General features: G+C 34.4%; 2 protein-coding genes across 6 annotated transcripts in view; both read right to left on the reverse strand.

The window, feature by feature from the left end:
• LOC121370321 (intersectin-1-like) overlaps positions 1-24148 on the reverse strand; it is a 108537-nt gene that overhangs the window by 48093 nt on the left and 36296 nt on the right. For 3 of the 5 annotated variants that reach the window (XM_041495467.1, XM_041495466.1, XM_041495465.1), the window contains exons 28-31: positions 12458-13123; positions 11428-11455; positions 10326-10447; positions 9716-9727 (exon numbers count right to left, since the gene is read on the reverse strand). In XM_041495467.1, the coding sequence (XP_041351401.1) occupies positions 9716-9727; positions 10326-10447; positions 11428-11455; positions 12458-13123 (828 nt within the window). The remainder of the gene's footprint in view (positions 1-9715; positions 9728-10325; positions 10448-11427; positions 11456-12457; positions 13124-24148) is intronic. The other 2 variants (XM_041495469.1, XM_041495468.1) reach the window with 2 other exon arrangements.
• LOC121370322 lies at positions 16796-22234 on the reverse strand. The gene is made up of 2 exons (XM_041495470.1): positions 21463-22234; positions 16796-17766 (listed from the first exon to the last, which is right to left on the reverse strand). The coding sequence occupies exons 1-2, from the start codon at positions 21598-21600 to the stop codon at positions 17326-17328; spliced, it is 579 nt and encodes a 192-aa protein (XP_041351404.1). The 5' UTR covers positions 21601-22234; the 3' UTR covers positions 16796-17325.

Consider the following 24148-nt stretch of genomic DNA (forward strand, 5'->3'; position numbering starts at 1 on the left):
CAATTTACAAGTTATTGATTTCTGAGCCGATTGTTTTATAAATTGGATGCAAATATATATATATATATATATATATATATATATATATATATATATATATTTTGTTATTTCCAAGACACTTTTACTTTTCTTCTTACGTCAAACAAAACTGAAATTATTACCCCCCCCCCCCCCCAAAAAAAAAAACTATAAAAAAACCCCACATCATCACCACCAAAACTCCCCAAATTTTTTGTAGGAGGATGGGACAGACTATAAATATGACATGATTGATAGCAATGTTTTGCTGTACTGATGGAATACCTGTAAAAGAACTATATACATAGATAGAGTTTGTTTTGTTTAAGAACACTACTAAAGCACATTGAATAATTGATTCGACCATGCTTTTTGTTTTTTTCACTGGATAATATAGCATCAATCTAATTAAAATCAGCTCCACTATTACATGTGGATCTAAAGACAGCCAGTTGGAGCTCATGTCCACCAATCAAAACCTTACTTGCAGAATCCTGCCAGTGATTTAAAACTAACAACACTGCGTAGTCCCCAATGTCCAGGTAACATTTCGTCTGTAAATAATAATTTATGGGTATGGGTAACTATATTTACGTGCCCCTATCCACGAGGGTTCAGGCACGCCCACCCCGGATTCAGCCTCTGACATCGCCAGTTGTCGATTCCGGGGCGGGAGGGGGGTGGGGGGGGGGGGGAGGGGTAGTTGTAAAAATGCATGGGGTAATTTTTAAATGTTGTGGTATGACCACTTACAAACTTAAATAGTTATATCATTTATAATTAGGGATCTATCATATTTATATATTATCACTCTCATATTTATAGTAGCACCGTAAATAAAAGCCTTATATCTTTCTATTATTTTAATATATAATTAGTAGGTGCACTTACTTAAAATTTCGATCGGGCAAATCTAAATAGTTATATAATATAATTAATTAATTACTAATAGTATTTATATATATATATATATTTTTATTTTATTAGTTAGGCCCTGGAGGATAAAGGATTCGTAAAGCGGGGAGCACCGCGCCACCGGCAATCAGGCGATCAAACAGGCGGGAGGCCCACTAAGGTAAGTCCGGATTTCCACGGGTGGGCGTTTCCGGGGGGGGGAGGCCTCCTACCAGGCTTCCCTATCGGCCAAAACCGCCAACGCCCTACCGCACCCAAATATGCACCCTACCACGGCGTCCCCCCCCCCCCCCCCCCCCCCCCCCCCCCCCCCCCCCCCCCCCCAGGTTATCCATGTAACACAGGTGGGCCAGTATTTAGGATGATATGAATGATATGAAAATGGTAGATGATAAGCCCGCGAGCCGCCGTCTGGAGTGGTGGTGAAACGTATAAGATTCTTTGGTGTTGTTGGTTGACTGGTGGACTGATTCAGTTATATGGTGAGGTGTCCTCGCCGCTCTCCCCAAGCATTCATAATAATTTAAATATTGACCAATCACACTTCGCCTTTTATAACGTTATTTGGGAGCATACAAATTCTAAAAAATATCGGGCGAGTCTATTTTAGTGGCCGCAGTACAGCGAACCATACCAATACGTACGGGGTGGGTTATCAGTCTTCAATTTTACATTAAAAATTATTTATTTATTTATAAAATAAACAAACAACTAAATCAGTCTTCAGTTTTACAATACAAATTATTTATTTTATAAAATAAAACATGTTTTAAGGCATTCGTAATTCACACGAAACATGTATACCCTCAGGATAATTCGGAATGTTTTCAAATTATTTTTAAATCACTGGCAGGATTCTGCAAGTAAGGTTTTGATTGGTGGACACGAGCTCCCAACTGGCACATGTAATAGTGGAGCTAATTTTAATTAGACAAGCTCAAATGCACTTTTAAAAAACTCGTGTGTGTTCGCTATGAACGGAGATCGTCAAAAGTATACGTTCGATTCGTCGCCTGTGCCGCCATAGCTCGGCAGAGCACAAACGACAGCCTGTTGTCAGTTTCAGTTAACACGTGCGTTTGCCGATTTCAAATTGTAAGGTTCGTCTCAAAAAATTAAGAGAGAAATCTTGCGCTGTACGAAGAACGTTCGGTTGAGGATACGGTACTAGAGCTTTTAGTTAAAACCGGTTTGATCTTGACAACGTATTATCGACAGTCGTACCTTCCTATTTCAGAATTGATATTTTATAAAGTGTTAGTTGAACTTTCAAAGTTAGTTTGTATACTAGTAACACATTAATTATGTATATATTTTAAAAATAAAATATACTAAAGTAGACAATGAACGTTTTCACTTCTTAATTTTACGTGTTAAAATCGACAAATTCAAATAAATATTTCGTTTGGAAAGGGTAAAGTTGGGGGGGGGGGGGGTTGTTTAACGACATCAAAGATAAAGCATATTGATTTAATAATCATCCAACCCCATACAACTGTAAATAAAATGTGTTGAGTGCGTCGTTAAATAAAACATATCCTATCCTTCCTTCCATCTGCTGTTGGGTGTCTTAACATTTGGTAATTTTGACATATAATCTGTTATCTTAGAGGAATCGGGTGCATGTGCAGGGGGAGGGTATTGGAGGTCGAAACCCTTACTTTCCCAAGCTTAAAACAAATTGAAATGTATTTTTTGGGGGAGCATACCTCTATGGATATAAATATGTTTTGGAGATATGAGACAGTTAAATTTGTTCAAAAATTGTGAAATCTCACGTGATCTCTTGTTGGGGAATTCTATACTTGTGATAAGCCAATGAAAACCGAGATCGGTACGAGCCCGTCAAAAGTGTCCCACTTTCAAAATACTGGCTTTCTTTTTGACCTGGATAAGCCAGCGTAGTGAAACCAATGCAGAGTGCGGCGTAATATATGCACCAAACGTAATTGGATTTTCTGTTCTATATGCTTAAATAATAAAAAATATTCCAGTGAATGTAGCTTTAATACACATACATGTGTAAACAAGTATATGTTATTAACAATAACTCATGGTGTTCTCACCAATGGGTGTATAAGAAATAAAAAATAACAAATGATGTTCACACCAATGGGTGTGTAAGAAATATATTAAATTGACCCTAACCCCCTAAAACTGAAATTTCTACTAAGGGAACATAACTCCATTTAGCAAACAAATTACAGAAAATCTAAAACAAATTGGCACAGCAAAATGTTTTTTTTTAAATAAGCTTTATTTTGGGTTAAAATACCTTTACCACAAATATTTTTACTAAATTGTTTTATATAACCCCAATTTTCCTTCAAGGCCGAAAAAAGGACCATTCACTTATCCTAAGTATTTAGTAGGCCTACATACATTGAAATAATATGTACAGTATGTATAATAACCCAACAGGTTTTGTTAAAATATGTCAGTTTTTGATGGGTCAACTTTATCAGATGGACAAGTTACTTGAAATTAAGTACTCAATTAAAACATTTTGGATCCACAGAAAATGCACCAACAGGGAGATGGTTAGCGTGCCATTAAAGCTATCTTTATATCACAAAACTAGACTTATCATGATAGCAACAGCACTATTTTATAATAACTAATGTAGGTCTACTTAATTTCTGACTTTGTTCAGTGGTATAGCTTACAGACAGACCTATCCAAAACAAAACTTTTCAGTGTTTTATCCAAACATGTATGTTGTCCATTAAAACATGTACTTATAATAATTAATAAAAATGAATTTTAAATAATTTAGGTCAAATTATGAAATGGGAGTCCTCGAGAACTAATGTTAGCAGACAATATTTTGGGGAAAATGAGTATAACAATTCTCACGTCTTGCAATTGTGTTGTACGTTGAGCAAATGAATGGTTATAATAGTCAAATTGTTTGTTTAAAAAATCAAATAAAAGATGCATTCTGAGTTTTTATAAATATACAGTTATTCTGAAAGGTATTTATGTTAAAACATACAAGTACCATATAATTTGGCAAGTGTAAATTGTGAAGAGTTTTGCCAGCAGGCGTCATTACAATTATGTGACCAATAACCTATAGTCCGTCCCATCCTCCTACAACAATATTTGTTATAAATAATTTCAGTTTGGTCCAATGTAAGAAGAAAAGTAAAAGTGTATTTAAAGGTTGTGGTATGTTCTATCCTATCTGTTCATATAAAAAAAATCCTTGCTGGCAATGGAAAAATGTAGCCAATTTCATTGGACATGAATAGACAATAATACATTAACCAATATACTGTAGTGGTGTCGTCAAACCAATCAAACTTTTAATATCATTTTAGTATTTAATGTGCAGGGCCATAGCTAGGATTTTTTGTTTGGGGGGGGGGGGGGGGGGGGGGGAACTGAGTAGTTAATAGTCTAAAACTCCTTAAACGGTTAAGAAAATAATTTTCTTTAAATTTATAATTGTTTCCGAATATTTTTTCTGGGGGGTGGGGCAACTTGCCCACCCGCTAACTACGGCTCTGATGTGCATTGATATGTGACTTCAATCATATTTAATTAAATAGAAAATTAATAAATTATATATATATATGCTTCAGTTTTTATTACAGATTTCCATTTATTACTCTAGTGGAAAAAGAAGTGAGCTCATAACAGTCTGACAACACTACACAAAAATATATGAAAGGCAATAGAAACCGTAATGTGTAATCTTTAATCGATGTCTTGGTTCATTCACATCTAAACCGTGTTTGTGAAGGTGCAAAACAAGTGGTGTCCAATTAAAGCAAAGCTCTCTGCAGACATATGCAAATGTAATGGGTGTTCACATGTAACAAATTCCATGAAGAACTGCAGGTCAGAGCTCCAAACATTTTAGAAATTGTTTCAGTAATTCTAAGTGATGTGCCATCATCTGTTGTTGGAAAACAATTCATACACATCTTGCAGACAGTTGCATCTGGTTTTCATGGGCATTATCAAGAAATATCAACCCAGTGGGTTTTATACTTATGCATGGTTGATGCACACAATATGTAAGTTTGATATCAATTACATTGGTTAAATTGGGACTCGAAGTAGTGATCTGTGAAAAGCAAAATGCAGTCCATTTTTAAGAAAATTAATTGATAGTGGGTTTTCGTTATAAAAATGAAGGCTGAAATATGAAATCGTTGGTAACATGACACTCTTTATGATAGTTATATACCAAGGTGTTTGGTATGTGACTTGTGACCGAGGTGATTATGGAGGGATATGTACTCCACTGCTACACTATTGTTGAATTTAAAATGATTTAATTACCAGGTAACATTTATGAAATTAACCGTGTTCATTAGTAAGCGGAAGGTGTGATTTTTAGCATCTGCTGCTGTAGATTCAATTACCACCACTAGCTTATCATGCTTTCAGCTATACACCTCATGTCACAGAGTGCCCTTGTTAACTGGATGCAAGACAGTTTTACGTTTTTTTAACATGGGGGTGGGTGGGGAGGGAAAAAGTGCAGTTACTAATAGTTAGTGTGATGGTCTGTGGGATGAATATACATGTATTTGAGGGCCTTCTGAGCACAGCGGAAGGGAACATTGTTTCAAGGCCCATGCACTGGACTTTTATTTTTAAACAAAATCACTTGTTACCCTTCGCTTCAGATTGCATGTAATGTGTTAAGTTGCTATTTCTCATGGGCCACAATGATTAATTGGCATAGCCAGGATTTTATAGTGTGTGTGTGTGTGTGTGTGTGTGTGTGTGTGTGTGTGTGTGTGTGTGTGTGTGTGTGTGTGTGCGCAACCATACCAACCACATAGTCTATGAGTCAAGTTATATGGTGACAGGACCATGTATAACCTGGTGGTATTGGTTGTAGAGGTGTCATAGGGTGTGGTTACTGCAACAAATTGTAGAGAGAAATCAATTAAAAGTCAAAATGGTTTCAGGGTGTGAAATGAATTGAATAGTTGTGTTTGTTTTGGGTTGTTTGTTTATGTTTGTTTGTTTGTCTGTTGTTTTTGTGTGTTTTTTAAGTCTAACATAATAATATGATAGGATAGGATGCAACAGAAACCAGTAAAATTTCTTGCGAGTGCATTCCCTCCAGAACATGTTACTGGTTAAAACCCACTTTGACTTTCTCACTTTTTCTTTCACTTTCTGCTGACAACAAACCAAAAGAAATCGTGTGCTTGATTGTTCTCGTTTTTTTTTCACTCTATCATAATTTTGTTTTGTCATAAAAAATTAGTTTTAAATAAAGTATTTCATAATTTACACCTCCTAATTAATAAAATAATAAATGTTGATTGATATATTTTTTCGTCAACTCATATTACTGATGATGTAACCATTAATTACTAAAATCAAAGTCAAACTAGTTTCACAGTTGTGGTAAAACTGGCAAAAGTAAATAACAAAACAAACTTTTTTCTTTTCTTTTTTAAATGCAAAGAGTGCTGAATATCAAATACTATTTGACACTATGACACCTCATTATGTCAATGCCCATTCCCAAAGCATTAGTGGCCACTACAAGATTTAGTTTACTTTTCTGGATCCCGAAAGCTCTTTGACAATTCTATTTTTATTCTCCTTTGTTATTTCTGAGTGAAACATTTAAAAATTCTGGCAATCTGGAAATTCGGTCTTCAAATATGTATAAAATATTTGAAGCATCATTGATAGAATGGCAGTATACAAGTATTCTTGGAAATGTGTCACTGGGAAGTCCATCAACAATCCAAGACATTGACATTTCAAGTGTTTTCAAAATCTTATGGACAGCAAGCTTAATATTAATTTTGTCGGAGGACATCCTGATTTGTAATGCCTCTTCCTTCAAATTAAGAAACTTCCACACTCGTTTTGATATTTTCTATGTGCATGTTGCACATAAACAAGGCTAACATGGAAGCTTGTGGAAACGGTGATTAGTTCTCCAATGTATGAGAACCATTTCTGGAATGCTGCCTTGTCACCTTCTTCTTTTTCATCCCTGTTAAAATAAGTGAATGAATGAATGAACAACTGTCCAACTGAATGGGTTTCTCTGCAATAAAAAGTTTGTATCTGTAGCTATAAATTTAAATTAAAAAGTAGTTATTAATAAAGCAATCTCATACCAGGTACACAGACATATAACAAGTGAAGCACACACATGAAACGTATCGTAAATGATGTACATTAATTATATGTGCGTTCTTTATACGACCATTTTTAGTTTTCATCAGTAGGAATTACATTTGAAGGAATTAGATTGTGATATTGAGATGTACTACATGTACAGAATTATTGTTACAGATTTACTGAAAGTGTCATACCATCATCTCCAGTCTTTGTCACCAACAAGGGTTTCTGGTGAGGTAAATAAATAGTCTATCTTGCCCTGTTTAATGTTCTCACCACCTTCTATACCTGTTGAATAAAATAAATTAATATTTTTATCAGATTTGTATTTGTATGTTTGTTTTCTTTAATTTTTAAGTAATGACATGAACAAAAAATACTGCATAAAAATTGAAATAAGCTGGCCATAAATATATGTCATAAAATTACTTGTAAAAAGTTCTAAATGAACAGTAATAAGACGATTAAGTCATTTGCAAAATAAAGACTACAGTGTGTGTTTGTGTGTGATATGTTGGAACATCAGTATATAATTGTAACACAGTAACTGTACTTATACAGATGAAATGTACAAATACGTGTAAGTAACATATCTATTACACCACCCAGTCTTTGGCTAATGATGAAATGGTTTGGTACAAGTGTGCATACAATATTTTGTTCTAGTTTGTGTAGTGAAGTACAAAAAAGTTGTATTGAATGAGGGTAAAACTGCAGACCTTTTGTCATTATGTTGATTAACATATAAGTTAAGTGAATAATCAGCAATAATTTCAAACATATACTTACAACAGACTAAATTGTTAATATGTAATATACTTTTTTTTTTTAGAATAACGGCTTATAATTGAAAAATATATTCCATATGGGTACATTTTGTCATGGGAACATTTTGACCAAAAAGTGGGTATGTTTTGACCAGCTCCCCATTTGTTTCTCCCATTAAAAAGGATGTGAGAGCTACGCAGAAATGTGTAAATGCGCTTTTCAATTTCATCTAAAAAAAACCCAAAACATGATGTTCAGTACTGTTGACCACACAAGGTTCATTTGCAGGTTTTCACGCCTTATATTATAAGTTATAACCAGGTTAGATTTGTTGGCATTGAATGCAATGTTTGGCAGTTCCAGGGGTTGCAAACAATTTTTCTTCAGGAGCCCTTGAGCGGCCCCTGGACCCCGGCTGCAGTAAGCTTTTTTGTTCCAGCCCCTCTCACATCCCTGCCCTAATAACGGACCGGCATAGTGAATACCACCTATATAAATATTGAAATAAGAAGAGGCCACATCTCTGTGGAACAAAGCACTCTTTGGTGCTAGTCATTATCTTAACAGTATCATCACCAAAGCATATTTGCACAGATAACCTTTAAAATCAGATTAGTTAAATCTCTTTAGTATTAAATATTACATCTGTGATGTAATAAACAGAATAACAAACAAGCATGCGCGCATAACAAAACAAAACTTAAATTAAAAATATTAAAATAAAATTAAAAAACTTCCGCCAAAATCATATTTATCACCAGGGAGGGAACGGACTGACAAACAGTCGGAGGCGAACTGGTCAAACTGGGGAAGAAATGACTGGGGGCGAAAGTTCTGGTAACCATTTTTAATAGTAATTATTATATTATTTCTAATTTAATTTTTGTCAAATTGTTTACTAACCTTTACATTCTGCAGATATACCAGGGCTGCGTTTCAGTCATTCCACTTGTTCCTTCATCAGTGCAACTAAGGCGCAGCAAATTGTTATTTTACCGCTATCGCTCTGTAGTTTGTAGTCATGGGTATTGCCAAATGTTCGTATTACGATATATTACGATTCGGGAAACTGAATTGTGCTACGTAACATACGACAATATATTGCTACGACCAATTCTCAATTACTAGAATTTATAAAGTGCTCTAATTTCATGTACATTTTGTCCAACTTAATAAAATGACAAACCACAGTCAAGATCATATGTGTGACCAACACATATTCGAAATATATTTACTAGCATAAAGTACCGGTATGCTAGAAAAATATCACGATATGTATTGTTAAAAATTCACATTGCGGTATACCGGTTATATTGCGCATCTCTTGTGGTTTCAACTGCCACCTAACTGGAATCGCCAGTTGATATGGGAGTGATTTTCCATATCCTGTAGGTAATACTGCCATACAATCTCTACCATCTAATATTGAATCTAATATCTGTCTTTGTTCTATTTTAACATTTTTATTTTAAAATAAGCCAACGCTTTCTGCAATGTTTGATCCATGACCAATTCAGACGCCATGTTTGTGTAGCATCCGTGTAGACTATGAAAGCTGGAATCCGATTGGTTGGTTTTGTGAGGTCTATTTCTTATAGGAAAGGTCAACTGGCCATGGCTATATATGGAGTGCTGTCAGATCCACTGGTAGTTAAAGACACAGTGGAGCAGATTTTAATCAGCCTGGCAAACTAGAAACACTGTTTACTTGATGTATAAATTTGTAATTTAATAAACATTCTGAGAGTACTGCTAAAGCAATACAATCCACAAAAATTTATTATTATTATTATTTATTTTTTATCAAATCAATGGTTAGTAAATTAAAAAGAAGCATGAATAATAACAACAACAATAACAATAAAAATAACAATAATAATAATTTGTGTAGTGTACATACGTTCTTAAATTTCTGAAATGTATTAATAAATAATCCATAATTATCTATTATGTCTTTCTATGAACGAAATTGGTATGGTTGTGAACTAAAGCGAACAATTTCATGTTGGTAACATCATTTCAGTACTTGTGCATATTTGTTGAAATGTATTCATAATTGTAATCATGATTACTGGACAATATATTCCCAATCATAATCGACTACTTTCAATTTTCTTATAATTGTAATCGTAATTGATTACTTTTGTCAAGAAATCGCCCCATCTCCGGATGGTGCATATAAAAGATCCCTTGCTACTAATGGGAAAATTTAGCTGGTTTCGTCTCTAAAATTGTATGTCAAAATCACCAAAAGTTTGACATCCAATAACTGATGATTACTAAATCAATCAACTGGTGTTAAAAAAAATAAAAATTAACTTTTATTTAAAAGCAAAAGTAGAAATAACACAAATAACACTAGTTATTGGGAATACATTTAGTATACAGTATAATAAATTTGTATCACATAGTTTATAGTCCATAAGTTTATTATAAAGTTAATGATTAACATGTAACTACTATAATATACTGATAAAATTATTGGTGCCAACACACTGTACACCACTAACCTGCAGCTCACCCTCCCACCAACCACGTGGACTCTTCTGTCGAATCTGTATCAAGTTTCCCAGTTCCAGCGACAACTGACCCGTCCCTGTGGCTTGGTATGGAGCTATGACGGTTGCTATTTCTGAATAAGAATAAACAGGTGGGGTTTTTTTCAGACTTTTATTTTTTTGAGGGGCACTTAAATTGCTTAATTTTTGGGTGATGAGTACACAGATCATGGGTATATTTTTCTCTACTATGTTATGTTAAGTACAGCCCATTTAAAAGTAAAATACTGCACAATGGAATTCAAATAAGGTAACAAATATTAAAGCCGCACACCCTAGTTCCATCCAGCAAAAATAAATTATAATTTGGTTAATCTACAAACCTGTAACACACTTAGATCACGTTTTTATCAAATGGAGTGAAAAAGCAGGTTTTATATCGATAAATACCATGGGAATCCCCATGTCCCAATTGCTTGAAATAATTTTGAAAGTTAGTATTCTGATGTCACCGGTAGATGTCGCTCGAAGCACAACAATGCCTATGTCACGACAAATTTCACAGACTTGGGGTGCGTTCGTTTCACCTCTCCTGGACATGTTCCAACTGTTCTGTCCTGGTTGTATCCCCTCTCCAGATATCGTAAGACTATCGTGATATACCAACATCTATGACATTAAAAATAGATTGGACCTCGCTTGCTTAACAGTTTTTTCTCGACAGAACGTCTTGTGAATTTTTTTTTTTAAATGTATTTTGTGGTTTTACAAACATCAGGATTACCAAAAAGCACTTCAGGTGAATGGAAATGTGTATTCTAAATAATAAAATGTAAGTAAAGTGCAATTTTATTTGTGAAAAATGGGGTTTAATAGCAAAAAACAACGCTGTAATGGTTAACAAATAGCCGTAACTAGGGTGTGTCCCTTTAAGTATGTGATTTGAAAAATATCACGTACTTTGATTGCACTGAAAATGTAAGATATAATATAATATATATATATATATATATATATACTACATCCAACTTGTAACTAGATGTAATGGCTAAAGCAACAATTTTAAAACTGTCAAATATTTTTTATTAAGAAATCCAACAGAAACAAAACTTACCTGTTTTCTTAGACATCTTTTGATCAGGCTGAAATAATGGAAGAAAAGAAAAGAAATATAAAAATATTATAATTATAGCATTATAATTTTATAACTGAAAACTAGTTATAGGTTGAATACATGTATATATATATTAATGACTCGAACTTCTTGGCAAACGTTTATTTAATGTAATTTTGTTTTAGTGTTTGAAATTGATGATTTGGATTGAGGTGTAATTGTTATTATAAGACATGAACATAATATAAAATGTATACACTTGTAATGAATTTTTTGTTCTTGTTTGTTCATTGTAGAGAATGACTATAATGGACAATGCATACTGTACCCTTGTAACGAATTGAATGTTTTATTATATGGATGGTCATGATGGACAATGCATACTATAGACTTCTAATGAGTTGTATCTGTTGGTTTTTTTGTGTGTGTAGGAAATAAGATGATGGACAATGCATTCACTTGTCACGACTTGTATTTTAGGCAGTGAACATGACTTGTAATGATTTGTATTTGTTTCACTGTAGAGACTGACAACAATACACTTGTAATGAGTTGTATCAGTTGTAATGTAGGGAATATTTAACAGGAGGGAAATGCTGGAGTGAAATTGTGAACACCATTCATTATCAGATCTGTAGCTTATATCCAAGCTTTTTAAACTGGGCTCCAACTAAAATCTAAGCAGACTGTTATGTTTTAAATGATAGTAAGCAGCTGTGTTAACAAATTTTAATGGCACCTCAGAGACCATGGTGTTATTTGGCACAAGAATCCATGAGATGCATCATCAGATTCTGTTAGTGAATGCATATGCAGTTTTACATAATGACTAGATGCAAATAATATTACTGTAATAGTACCGGTACTACCCTGCAACCATCGATTACTGATATTAATAATTATACACTACATGCATAGAAAGCAAGACACTACCAAGCAGTATTAAGATAAATTTCGATTAGATGTTGAATCATTAAAACAAACATCACTGGGAAAAGGGAAGTGTTGGATGATTTTGTTCTGTATATACCTTATCACCTTCAGTATTGGAAGTAGAGTCGTGTAAAGTGAAGCCTACACACTCTGGTGGAGGAGCAGGCCACATGTTGATATCTTCATAAAAATCAACATCATCATCGACATTCGGCAACTCAGGTAAAGGCTTTGGGAGTTTAATGTATTTAACAGGTTCATAATCTAACTGTTCTTCCTCAACAATTGGCTTCTGGAGTATGTTGCATTCCACAGGTTCGTAATCTAACTGTTTTTCTTCAGCATTTGGCTTCTGGGGTATGTTGCATTCCACAGGTTCATAATCTAACTGTTCTTCTTCTTTCATATGAAATGGAACTGACTGGGTTACATTTTCCTCAGCCACAGTTAGTCCCAAAGATTCTGCAGACATCAGACAAGGAGAATCATCAAATCTAACTGGAACTGAAGGACTTGCTTTTCCAAAACAATCTATCTGTCCAAAAGGATCGGCACCTGACCAATCAGTTTTACCTTGTTTTGAGGCACTGGTGGAAGTAGTGTCCTGATCCTTACCAACAGTGTCACCGGTTATGTTTTTCTCGTTTGAACTCTCTGCACTATTGGCAATTGCTGCACAGAGATCGAAGCCTGCCAATTGTGTACCATCAGCACCTCCACCACCACCACTTTGGTCAGCTTCAAGATATAGCTGTGAGCAAGTCTACCAAGAAGCATCAGAAGTGAAACAAGCATGCACATGCAAGACAGAAAAGACACAACCGTTACTGCAGTTAAGTTTTGCATTTAATGTTACAGTGTGAGAAGTTAGCATATAAGTCAGGGCCACATGGCAGTTAACGTACTATAGGCAGAGACACATCAAATACTCAGATGAACTATACACTGTGTACATTTCTCTTCAGCTAACACAGACCTCTGAGAACTTGAACAATTTATGAGTTATGCAAAACAAATTGAGATAACCCATGGCTTCATGACCATGTAAATGATGTCCTAAATTTAACTATCAGAGGCCTGTACATCAAGTTATTGTAAGCCATTCTATAAGCATTATCAACAGTTAGCATAAGCTTAAAATAAACACAGTGATTTATAGCTCCATAGCTATAATTCAATTATATACCAGAATATTGACAACCAATGGAATATGAAGATAATTTAGTAGAACAACTGCCATGCAACCTTGCTTTTATGTTAATTGTTAGTATAGCTTAGTCCTTTGTAAAGTAGGTTTAATAAGATTTTCATTAAAATGGATATAAATGTTTAATTATAATTTGTAGATCTCTTTAGCATCACAACTATTACTCATCTCTCACTTTCTTTTATCTTTCTGGCCAAAATTAGAAAAAAAAAATATTTTAACTACTTTCTCTATTAATTTAAAAACATCTCACACTGTATTTTTCAAGCCAGGAGTTAAAATAAAAAAATAATCAACAGAAAATCTATTATATATCATAAAATTAACTAAAGTAGTGTCGGAAAGTGAATAAAAATGATTTTCGTCAATTATTTCTTTCATATTAAACTGACAAGTGAATATTTTGTAAATACCTATTTAATGATACTCTACCTAATTTAGCATTTACTTGTTCGGGCTCTCATTGATGTACAAGGTGGTGTTTACTCTTGAAATTAAAATAAAGATGTCAGTAAACAGGAGATTTGTGACCTTTATTGGAACAGACTATAACACATATTTTGATGAATATGTGTCAATTTCATTTACCCATAAACAAACTTTTAATTTAAAACTGCAAGATAACTGATTATTTTGAATTGCAGCATAAATTATTAATTTTGACCAGCATATTTAGTGAATATAAAGTCAATATAAATATAGTAGAAATTTACACAATCTTGCAACCACTTAAAGGTGCTGTATCAGAAGTTATATGTGAGCATCTGTTTGTGATAAAGATTCTCCAATAAAAAATGCATTTTCTACTAGTAGATAAAATCATTTCCTATAACCATTTAATTTATGGGCATATAGTTAAAGGTGTAGTTTTTAAATGTTAAAGCAAAATTTAATAAAAACATGATTTGCAATAGTTGTCATTATGCAACTTTAAGATAGCACCTTTAATACTGGAAAATAGATCACAAACTCAAAATGGTTCTTGACAGTTTGCTCAAAAATTACTTATAAATGTCTACAAATATTTTGTTTTGGAGAGGGGTAAACCATCATCAGAAACATCCCTCACATATTGTAAAAGCAATGAAATCGACATATGTTGACCAAACTTTGTTATAGTCTGTTCCAATAAAGTGCACAAATCACCTGTTTACCGACATATTTCTTTTAATTTCAAGAGTAAACATCACCTTGTACATCAATGAGAGCCAAAACAAGTAAATGCTAAATTAGGTAGACTATAATTAAATAGATATTTACAAAATATTTACTTGTCTGTTTAATATGTAATAAATAATCGACGAAAATAATTTTTATTCTATTTCCGACAGCACTATAGTTAGTAAAATCACATAGTATAAAATGAAAAAAGATGTTAACAATCTAAGAATTCCAAACAGATCTGAAGGATTCCAAATGTGTAACTTTAAACAAAATTATTAAACTGATTAAAAACAAAGCTACATTACTTCTACTTAAATTATTCTATAATTAATTCTACCAAACATTTTTATATGTGGGTCTGTAATGTGCAATATATAGAAAAGAAAAATACACTACTCTAAAAAATACTAATACTATTGTCAAAACTTAAATATTTAAATCCTGGCTATAGCATTTATGTAATTATATAATTCGGCTACACACTGACTAACAATAACATAAGCAGGTCAACAACAAATTACACTACATTGCAGCAAAGAAAAACAATATTCAGGCTTATATTCAAATATGTAAATAGAAACATATAATATAAAAATATGTACAATTTAACGGGTGCAGAAATTGAACATATTTCACTAGCCCATTGGACCAGAACCAACTAAAATTTACTAGCCCGCAATAATTTCTATTAGTCCGCCAGTCTTTAGAATAATATATTATTAATAATATTATAATATACAGTGTCTTCACTTCAAATGGTATATATGAATATATTGACAAAACATTATTAAGAACACTTGGTAAGTGATCAACATCACGTGGCAAACAATTGGACTGGTATTTGCATTTTTTGACTCGTCTGTCAAATGTTTTACTTGAATTTGGTTAGTGGGCGAGTACTTCCTGTACTCCTGCTTTAAAGGTGTGTGTGTGTGGGGGGGGGGGGGGGGGGGGAGCCAACAATATAACATACAGGAATGTACATGTAATTTTTTTTTTGTTATAACAAATATTTTGGACAAAATGTCTGACCATCATGTGTAAAATATTACATGAAAATCAGACGTCACTGAAAGTAATATTATGTGACGCTGACCTTGGAACATTCTTCGGAAATCAACAGGGAACATCACCCGTTAGATATATCTGCAGCATATCGATCGACATATACACCAGATATATAAAAACTACCACCCCTCACCCTTAAAGTGAATCAGAAAAAATTGGGGATCAAGCTGTTCATTTCAGTGATAACTGGTAGCATCTATGACTACGCTAGTTCCGCATATAATTTGAGTACTTTTATTTTTCACAGGTACCCCATACATGTTTCAAGCACAAGGCTACTTGACACAATGGTACTAGATTAAATAAAATTGCATACATTTTTTGCTAATGTTTTTTTTACAACAAATACACTCACATTTATCACCAATGACAGCTCTATCAAAAGTTTGGTGCACCTCAAACTTTGACCCAGCCAGAAGTTATTTGGTTTTTAGTACTACCTTTAGGAAAATACAATTACAATTACATGTACACAGAACCACAACTCACGGTACAGTAAACAAGAACTATTCAAACACCATCAATCTAGTGCCAAAGCACTAACTGAAATCATGTTTGCAATGTTTTGAAACAAACCTTCAAACACCATACAACTATATAGATGTTTATTACCTCATGCATATTCCACAGAACTTTCAATTGATTAACGTTACATCATGTGCGATTCCATTTGAGACTGTATTGCACTTCTCAGTTTTGTGACCGGCCTCGGTGGCATCGTGGTTAGGTCATTGGTCTACAGGCTGGTAGGTACTGGGTTCAATCCCAGTCGAGGCATAGGATTTTTAATCCAGATACCGACTCCAAACCCTGAGTGAATGCTCCGCAAGGGTAGGTGTAATGGGTAGGTGTAAAACCACTTGCACCGACCAGTGATCCATAACTGGTTCAACAAAGGCCATGGTGTGTGCTATCCTGCCTGTGGGAAGTGCAAATAAAAGATCCCTTGCTGCTAATCGGAAAGAGTAGTCCATGTAGTGGCGACAGCGGGTTTCCTCTCAAACTCTGTGTGGTCCTTAACCATATGTCTGACGCCATATAACGGTAAATAAAATGAGTTGAGTGTGTCGTTAAATAAAACATTTCTTTCTTTTTCTTTCTATTTCCAGTGTAAACCTGGAAATCCTCTTAGCATTGCCCAATGAGTGCTATGTGTTTTTTCGACAGAATTTGGAAATTTTAGCACCTTACAGATGACATTATGTTTCCTGTATGACATAATAGTGCAATATACTTGTATATACAGTTGAATACACTTTTGTATAACCTTCTACGAGGAGTCATACATTATGCACATCATTTTTTCGGTTCATACTTGCATGAACCAAAATATAATTGCGGTCAATTCTTAAATAAAATAAATAAATATGTAAAGACAGACCATGTATAGTTTACGCAACAGAAACTGAACACTACTGTTTTGTGTATATAAAGTACAATTGTTCTGATATTGTTTAAGGAGGGTTTTTTTGTAAAACGTTTACAAGGAAGTAGATAAATGAATCTACGTATCAAATATACACCAGTCAAAGAAGAATATCTTTCTGCAATATATACATTGTATGTACCTTATCAGCTCGTGTATTATCACAAACTAAATGCCTTGGCAGCAACTCTGAACTCTTGGATGGAGGAGCAAGCCACACATCAATATCTTCATAGTCCGTAGAACTATCAGACTGATCATGTGATTCAACCGATGACATTTTAATGTTAACAAACTCAACAGGTTCATAGTCTAACTGGTCATCTTCAGTTTCTTCAACTGCTTTAACACCTGGTTCAAAGCCCGTAAATGAAAATGCATCATCATAGATGCCCTGAACCAGAAGTGATTTATTAATATTTTCCTCATTTGAACCCGGTTTGTTATTGGTCTGATATGTAGCTGCATTGTGATCCCATGCTACCAATTGCTTACAACAAACATCAGTCCCTGTAACTTCAAGTACTAGTGATGAGCAAGTCTATCATGAACCAGAAGTGAAAGTATCATGCACATGAAAGATAGAAAAGAGAAGAAAAAAGTGATTAGTTTAGTAAGCACTGAGCTTGTGATGTATTCTGATTTTTATAACAAGTGAATTTGGTTTCATTTATAATATAACATATACATTCCTATTCATTAAAAGTTGTTTTCATGTAAAACTAAGACTCATTTCCCCCCAGTTGTAACACAAATAGTGCAACAGAAGTGCGGAGTGTCAGTGGAAATTGGAAGGATGTGTGAACTGTTGTTAGAAACAGGACTCAGGAGCACTGTGCTATTTGTATACAAGTAATAATAATATATATGTTCCTATTCATTAAAGCCGCACACCCTAGTTCCATCCAGCGAAAATAAAAAGCAGGTTTTATATCGATAAATACCATGGGAATCCCCATGTCCCAATTACTTGAAATAATTTTGAAAGTTAGTATTCTGATGTCACCGGTAGATGTCGCTCAAAGCACAACAATGCCTATGTCACGACAAATTTCACAGACTTGGGGTGCGTTTCTTTCACCTCTCCTGGACATGTTCCAACTGTTCTGTCCTGGTTGTATCCCCTCTCCAGATATCGTAAGACTTAGCAAAATTATTGGTTTTAAGGGTTTGCAACGTTTTGTATTGAGACACTTACTTGTCTGAACTTTATTGTTACTGAAAATGTTCACGAACTGTGAAGAAAAATCTCACAAATGAACAACAAATCGGATGTTGATTGCGCGAACCGTGCACGAGAAAACAAACCGAACCAAAATGATAACGGTCACGTGGTATACCAACGTCTGTGACATTGAAATGGAAATATCCCCTCTAAAAATAGATTAGACCTTGTCTGCTCAACGTTTTTTTCTCAGAGGCTCGTGCCATTTTATGAAATACGAAAAATGCATTTTGTGGTATTACAAAAAACAGGATTACCAGAATTACCAAAAAACACTTCAGGTGAATGGAAATGTATATTCTAAATAATAAACGGTAAGTAAAGTGCAATTTTATTTGTGAAAAAATGGGTTTAATAGCGAAAAACAACGCAGTAATGGTTAACAACTAACCGTAACTAGGGTGTGTCCCTTTAAAGTTGTTTTCATGTAAAACTAATACTCCTTTCCCCCCAGTTGTAACACTAACAGTGCAACAGAAGTGCGGAGTGTCAGTGGAAATTGGTGGATTTAAAAGCCCGAAGAAAGCATGAAGTGGTGGATTTAAAAGACTGAAGAAAGCATGAAATGGGGAATTTAAAAGACCGAAGAAAGCATGAAATGGTGGATTTAAAATACAGAAGAAAACATGCAAGCTTGTGTTATATGGTATAGAGGATGGTAGCCATATGCTGCGGGGAAGATGTGGTGGGTTTTTTGGAAGGATGTGTGAACTGTTGTTATAAATAGGACTCAAGGGCACCGTGCTATTTGTATACAAGTCTCATGTATAAAACTGACTTGAAATATTACGAGTTGAAATCGGCAAACTTATTTTTGTTTCTTTTCGAAAGAGTTTGCCAAAGTATTGACAGCATAGCATTTAGGTCAATTATTTATAGTCTATCCAATCCTACAAAAATATTTGTTTAGTTTTTTTAAAATAATTTCACTTTGGTTTGACATAGGAAGAAAAGAAAGAGTGTTTTGGAAATTCCAAAAAATGCTATTGTGGTGTTCAATTTAGAAAGCAATCGGTTAAGAAATAAATAATCTGTAGGAAATTCCATAGTATGAAAAATGTTATTCCCTGTTGGACCAACTATAGTTTAATATTTTTAAACATTCATGATGTAACAATGATATTTCTGGGGTGAATGACCATATATATAACACATGTATTTTAGGTTTAATTTGAATACTGTAGGAGCCCTTTTGAATAATGCACCTCGCTCACTGCACAACACTACTTGGTCTTAAGCTAGGCTATGACTACCAACTGCCACATGACTGCTATGACTGCCCAATTGCTAGTCTGCACACTCTTACAACTTCATTCTCGTCACATAACCCATTAGTTGTTAATCTGAACCCACCCATCATAAGTTGGGACTTGGGGAATTTACAACACAACTATCGATTAAGCCAACTTTCTACTGGCAGTTGGTTGTCTGAACCTAGCATAAGGCCTTTGCTACTCTTTGGCAACTGACCCAAAGCTGGGAATCTGCGTGAAATAATGTTCAGTGAAACCCCTCTAAACCGGACACCCTTGGGACCAAAACAAATGTCTGGTTTTTAAGAGGGATCAGGTTTAGACAGGTTAAGTTCTGTCTTAGTGCTTAAAATGGGACTCTGTAAAACATCCGGTTTTTAGGGAATTCCAGTTTACAGAGGGTCCGGTTTTGAGAAGTTTCACTGTATTCAGTTTGGCAGCTATAAATGCCTCTTTTATCCCACGTCATTTTACACATTTACTTTATGCACACAGCCACACTCCCTAACAGCAACACTATCTGTTATGAAGTAGTTTAAATTTAAGCCACAGAAGGCAAGCATACATGGGATGACAAACCTAAACTCTTGGATGAAGAAGCAGGCCACACGTTTCATGATTGACATCACAGTGCAGTATATTTGTGCTTGCTAGATTGCACAGTGCTCGACTGCTAGTAAATAGGCCTAGTTTGTATATATATTTTTTTATTAAATGACTGAAATAATAAAACAATTATGGAACTGTGATGAGGCCAATATGACACACACACACATACACACACACACGAGTGGGAAATCCATACAGAATTTATGAAACGAATTTGGGTATCGTTTATTCCCAAGCAAGGGGTCTAAATCAATTCTCAAATGACTTTCATAAATTTTGTATGGCACTCCAGCAAATGTTATAATTTATTTATTATCCACAAACTGTGATTTAAAGCAACCATTAAATATTATTGTAATCACTTCACAATCAATGTTAATAACATTCAGCCATGTCTATAACAGTGATGCCGAATGATGCCAATATCAGAGCTGTGACTGTCGCAAGCTTGGAGCTGCTATAGCAACTATAGTGATGTCATAAGTGGGTTATAACAGTTTTTAGTGTATTATTATGACTCATGCCATAAAGATAAAATACAATATTTATATAACTAAAACTTACTGCTACAAATGTTCTGTAATCAAATGTTTTAATATGCTAACAGTGATAGAATAAATAATTATATACATTTTTACTAGTCCACCGGACAAGTACTTCTAGAAATGTACTTATCTGCCAATATTTTCACTTGTCCAAATAAATGGTTTTGTTTCATTAAAGTGCAAGGACAATGTTTTTTACTGCTCAAAATGAAACTGCATTGAAAGTGTTTTACTTGTCCATAGGACAACCATTGAGGAAAAATTGTTTGTCCAAGCACATTTTCACTTGTCGGGACAAACGGACACTGGCTAAACCATCAGAACCAACATTTTCAATATATAATCATATAAAATACGTAAAGACAGACCATGTATAGTTTACCCAACAGAAACTGAACACTGCTGTTTTGTGTATATAAAATACAACTGTTCAGATATATTTTTAACACTGTTAAATTTAAGGCTTTGAAGTTTTTAAAACAAAGCCATACTTTTACTATGAAGTATATAAATGACTATGTATCAAATATAGACCAGTCAAAAAAGGCAATGTATTAATGTATTGTAGAAAGATTATCTTTCTGCAATATATACATTGTATGTACCTTATCAGCTCGTGTATTATCACAAACTAAATGCCTTGGCAGCAACTCTGAACTCTTGGATGGAGGAGCAAGCCACACATCAATATCTTCATAGTCCGTAGAACTGTCAGACTGATCATGTGATTCAACCGATGACATTTTAATGTTAACATACTCAACAGGTTCATAGTCTAACTGGTCATCTTCAGTTTCTTCAACTGCTTTAACACCTGGTTCAAAGCCCGTAAATGAAAATGCATCATCATAGATGCCCTGAACCAGAAGTGATTTATTAATATTTTCCTCATTTGAACCCTGTTTGTTATTGGTCTGATATGTAGCTGCATTGTGATCCCATGCTACCAATTGCTTACAACAAACATCAGTCCCTGTAACTTCAAGTACTAGTGATGAGCAAGTCTATCATGAACCAGAAGTGAAAGTATCATGCACATGAAAGATAGAAAAGAGAAGAAAAAAGTGATTAGTTTAGTAAGCACTGAGCTTGTGATGTATTCTGATTTTTATAACAAGTGAATTTGGTTTCATTTATAATATAACATATACATTCCTATTCATTAAAAGTTGTTTTCATGTAAAACTAAGACTCATTTCCCCCCAGTTGTAACACAAATAGTGCAACAGAAGTGCGGAGTGTCAGTGGAAATTGGAAGGATGTGTGAACTGTTGTTAGAAACAGGACTCAGGAGCACTGTGCTATCTGTATACAAGTAATAATAATATATATGTTCCTATTCATTAAAGCCGCACACCCTAGTTCCATCCAGCGAAAATAAATTATAATTTGGATAATCTACAAACCTGTAACACACTTAGATCACGTTTTTATCAAATGGAGTGAAAAAGCAGGTTTTATATCGATAAATACCATGGGAATCCCCATGTCCCAATTACTTGAAATAATTTTGAAAGTTAGTATTCTGATGTCACCGGTAGATGTCGCTCAAAGCACAACAATGCCTATGTCACGACAAATTTCACAGACTTGGGGTGCGTTTCTTTCACCTCTCCTGGACATGTTCCAACTGTTCTGTCCTGGTTGTATCCCCTCTCCAGATATCGTAAGACTTAGCAAAATTATTGGTTTTAAGGGTTTGCAACGTTTTGTATTGAGACACTTACTTGTCTGAACTTTATTGTTACTGAAAATGTTCACGAACTGTGAAGAAAAATCTCACAAATGAACAACAAATCGGATGTTGATTGCACGAACCGTGCACGAGAAAACAAACCGAACCAAAATGATAACGGTCACGTGGAATACCAACGTCTGTGACATTGAAATGGAAATATCCCCTCTAAAAATAGATTAGACCTTGTCTGCTCAACATTTTTTTCTCAGAGGCTCGTGCCATTTTATGAAATACGAAAAATGCATTTTGTGGTATTACAAAAAACAGGATTACCAGAATTACCAAAAAACACTTCAGGTGAATGGAAATGTATATTCTAAATAATAAACGGTAAGTAAAGTGCAATTTTATTTGTGAAAAAATGGGTTTAATAGCGAAAAACAAGGCAGTAATGGTTAACAACTAACCGTAACTAGGGTGTGTCCCTTTAAAGTTGTTTTCATGTAAATCTAATACTCCTTTCCCCCCAGTTGTAACACTAACAGTGCAACAGAAGTGCGGAGTGTCAGTGGAAATTGGTGGATTTAAAAGCCCGAAGAAAGCATGAAGTGGTGGATTTAAAAGACTGAAGAAAGCATGAAATGGTGGATTTAAAAGACCGGAGAAAGCATGAAATGGTGGATTTAAAATACAGAAGAAAACATGCAAGCTTGTGTTATATGGTATAGAGGATGGTAGCCATATGCTGCGGGGAAGATGTGGTGGGTTTTTTGGAAGGATGTGTGAACTGTTGTTATAAATAGGACTCAAGGGCACCGTGCTATTTGTATACAAGTCTCATGTATAAAACTGACTTGAAATATTACGAGTTGAAATCGGCAAACTTATTTTTGTTTCTTTTCGAAAGAGTTTGCCAAAGTATTGACAGCATAGCATTTAGGTCAATTATTTATAGTCTATCCAATCCTACAAAAATATTTGTTTTGTTTTTTAAAAATAATTTCACTTTGGTTTGACATAGGAAGAAAAGAAAGAGTGTTTTGGAAATTCCAAAAAATGCTATTGTGGTGTTCAATTTAGAAAGCAATCGGTTAAGAAATAAATAATCTGTAGTAAATTCCATAGTATGAAAAAAGTTATTCCCTGTTGGACCAACTATAGTTTAATATTTTTAAACATTCATGATGTAACAATGATATTTCTGGGGTGAATGACCATATATATAACACATGTATTTTAGGTTTAATTTGAATACTGTAGGAGCCCTTTTGAATAATGCACCTCGCTCACTGCACAACACTACTTGGTCTTAAGCTAGGCTAAGACTACCAACTGCCACATGACTGCTATGACTGTCCAATTGCTAGTCTGCACACTCTTACAACTTCATTCTCGTCACATAACCCATTAGTTGTTAATCTGAACCCACCCATCATAAGTTGGGACTTGGGGAATTTACAACACAACTATCGATTAAGCCAACTTTCTACTGGCAGTTGGTCGTCTGACCCTAGCATAAGGCCTTTGCTACTCTTTGGCAACGGACCCAAAGCTGGGAATCTGCTTGAAATAATGTTCAGTGAAACCCCTCTAAACCGGACACCCTTGGACCA

Source organism: Gigantopelta aegis, chromosome 4 (genome assembly GCF_016097555.1).
Source record: "Gigantopelta aegis isolate Gae_Host chromosome 4, Gae_host_genome, whole genome shotgun sequence".
NCBI classification, from domain to species: Eukaryota; Metazoa; Mollusca; class Gastropoda; order Neomphalida; family Peltospiridae; genus Gigantopelta; species Gigantopelta aegis.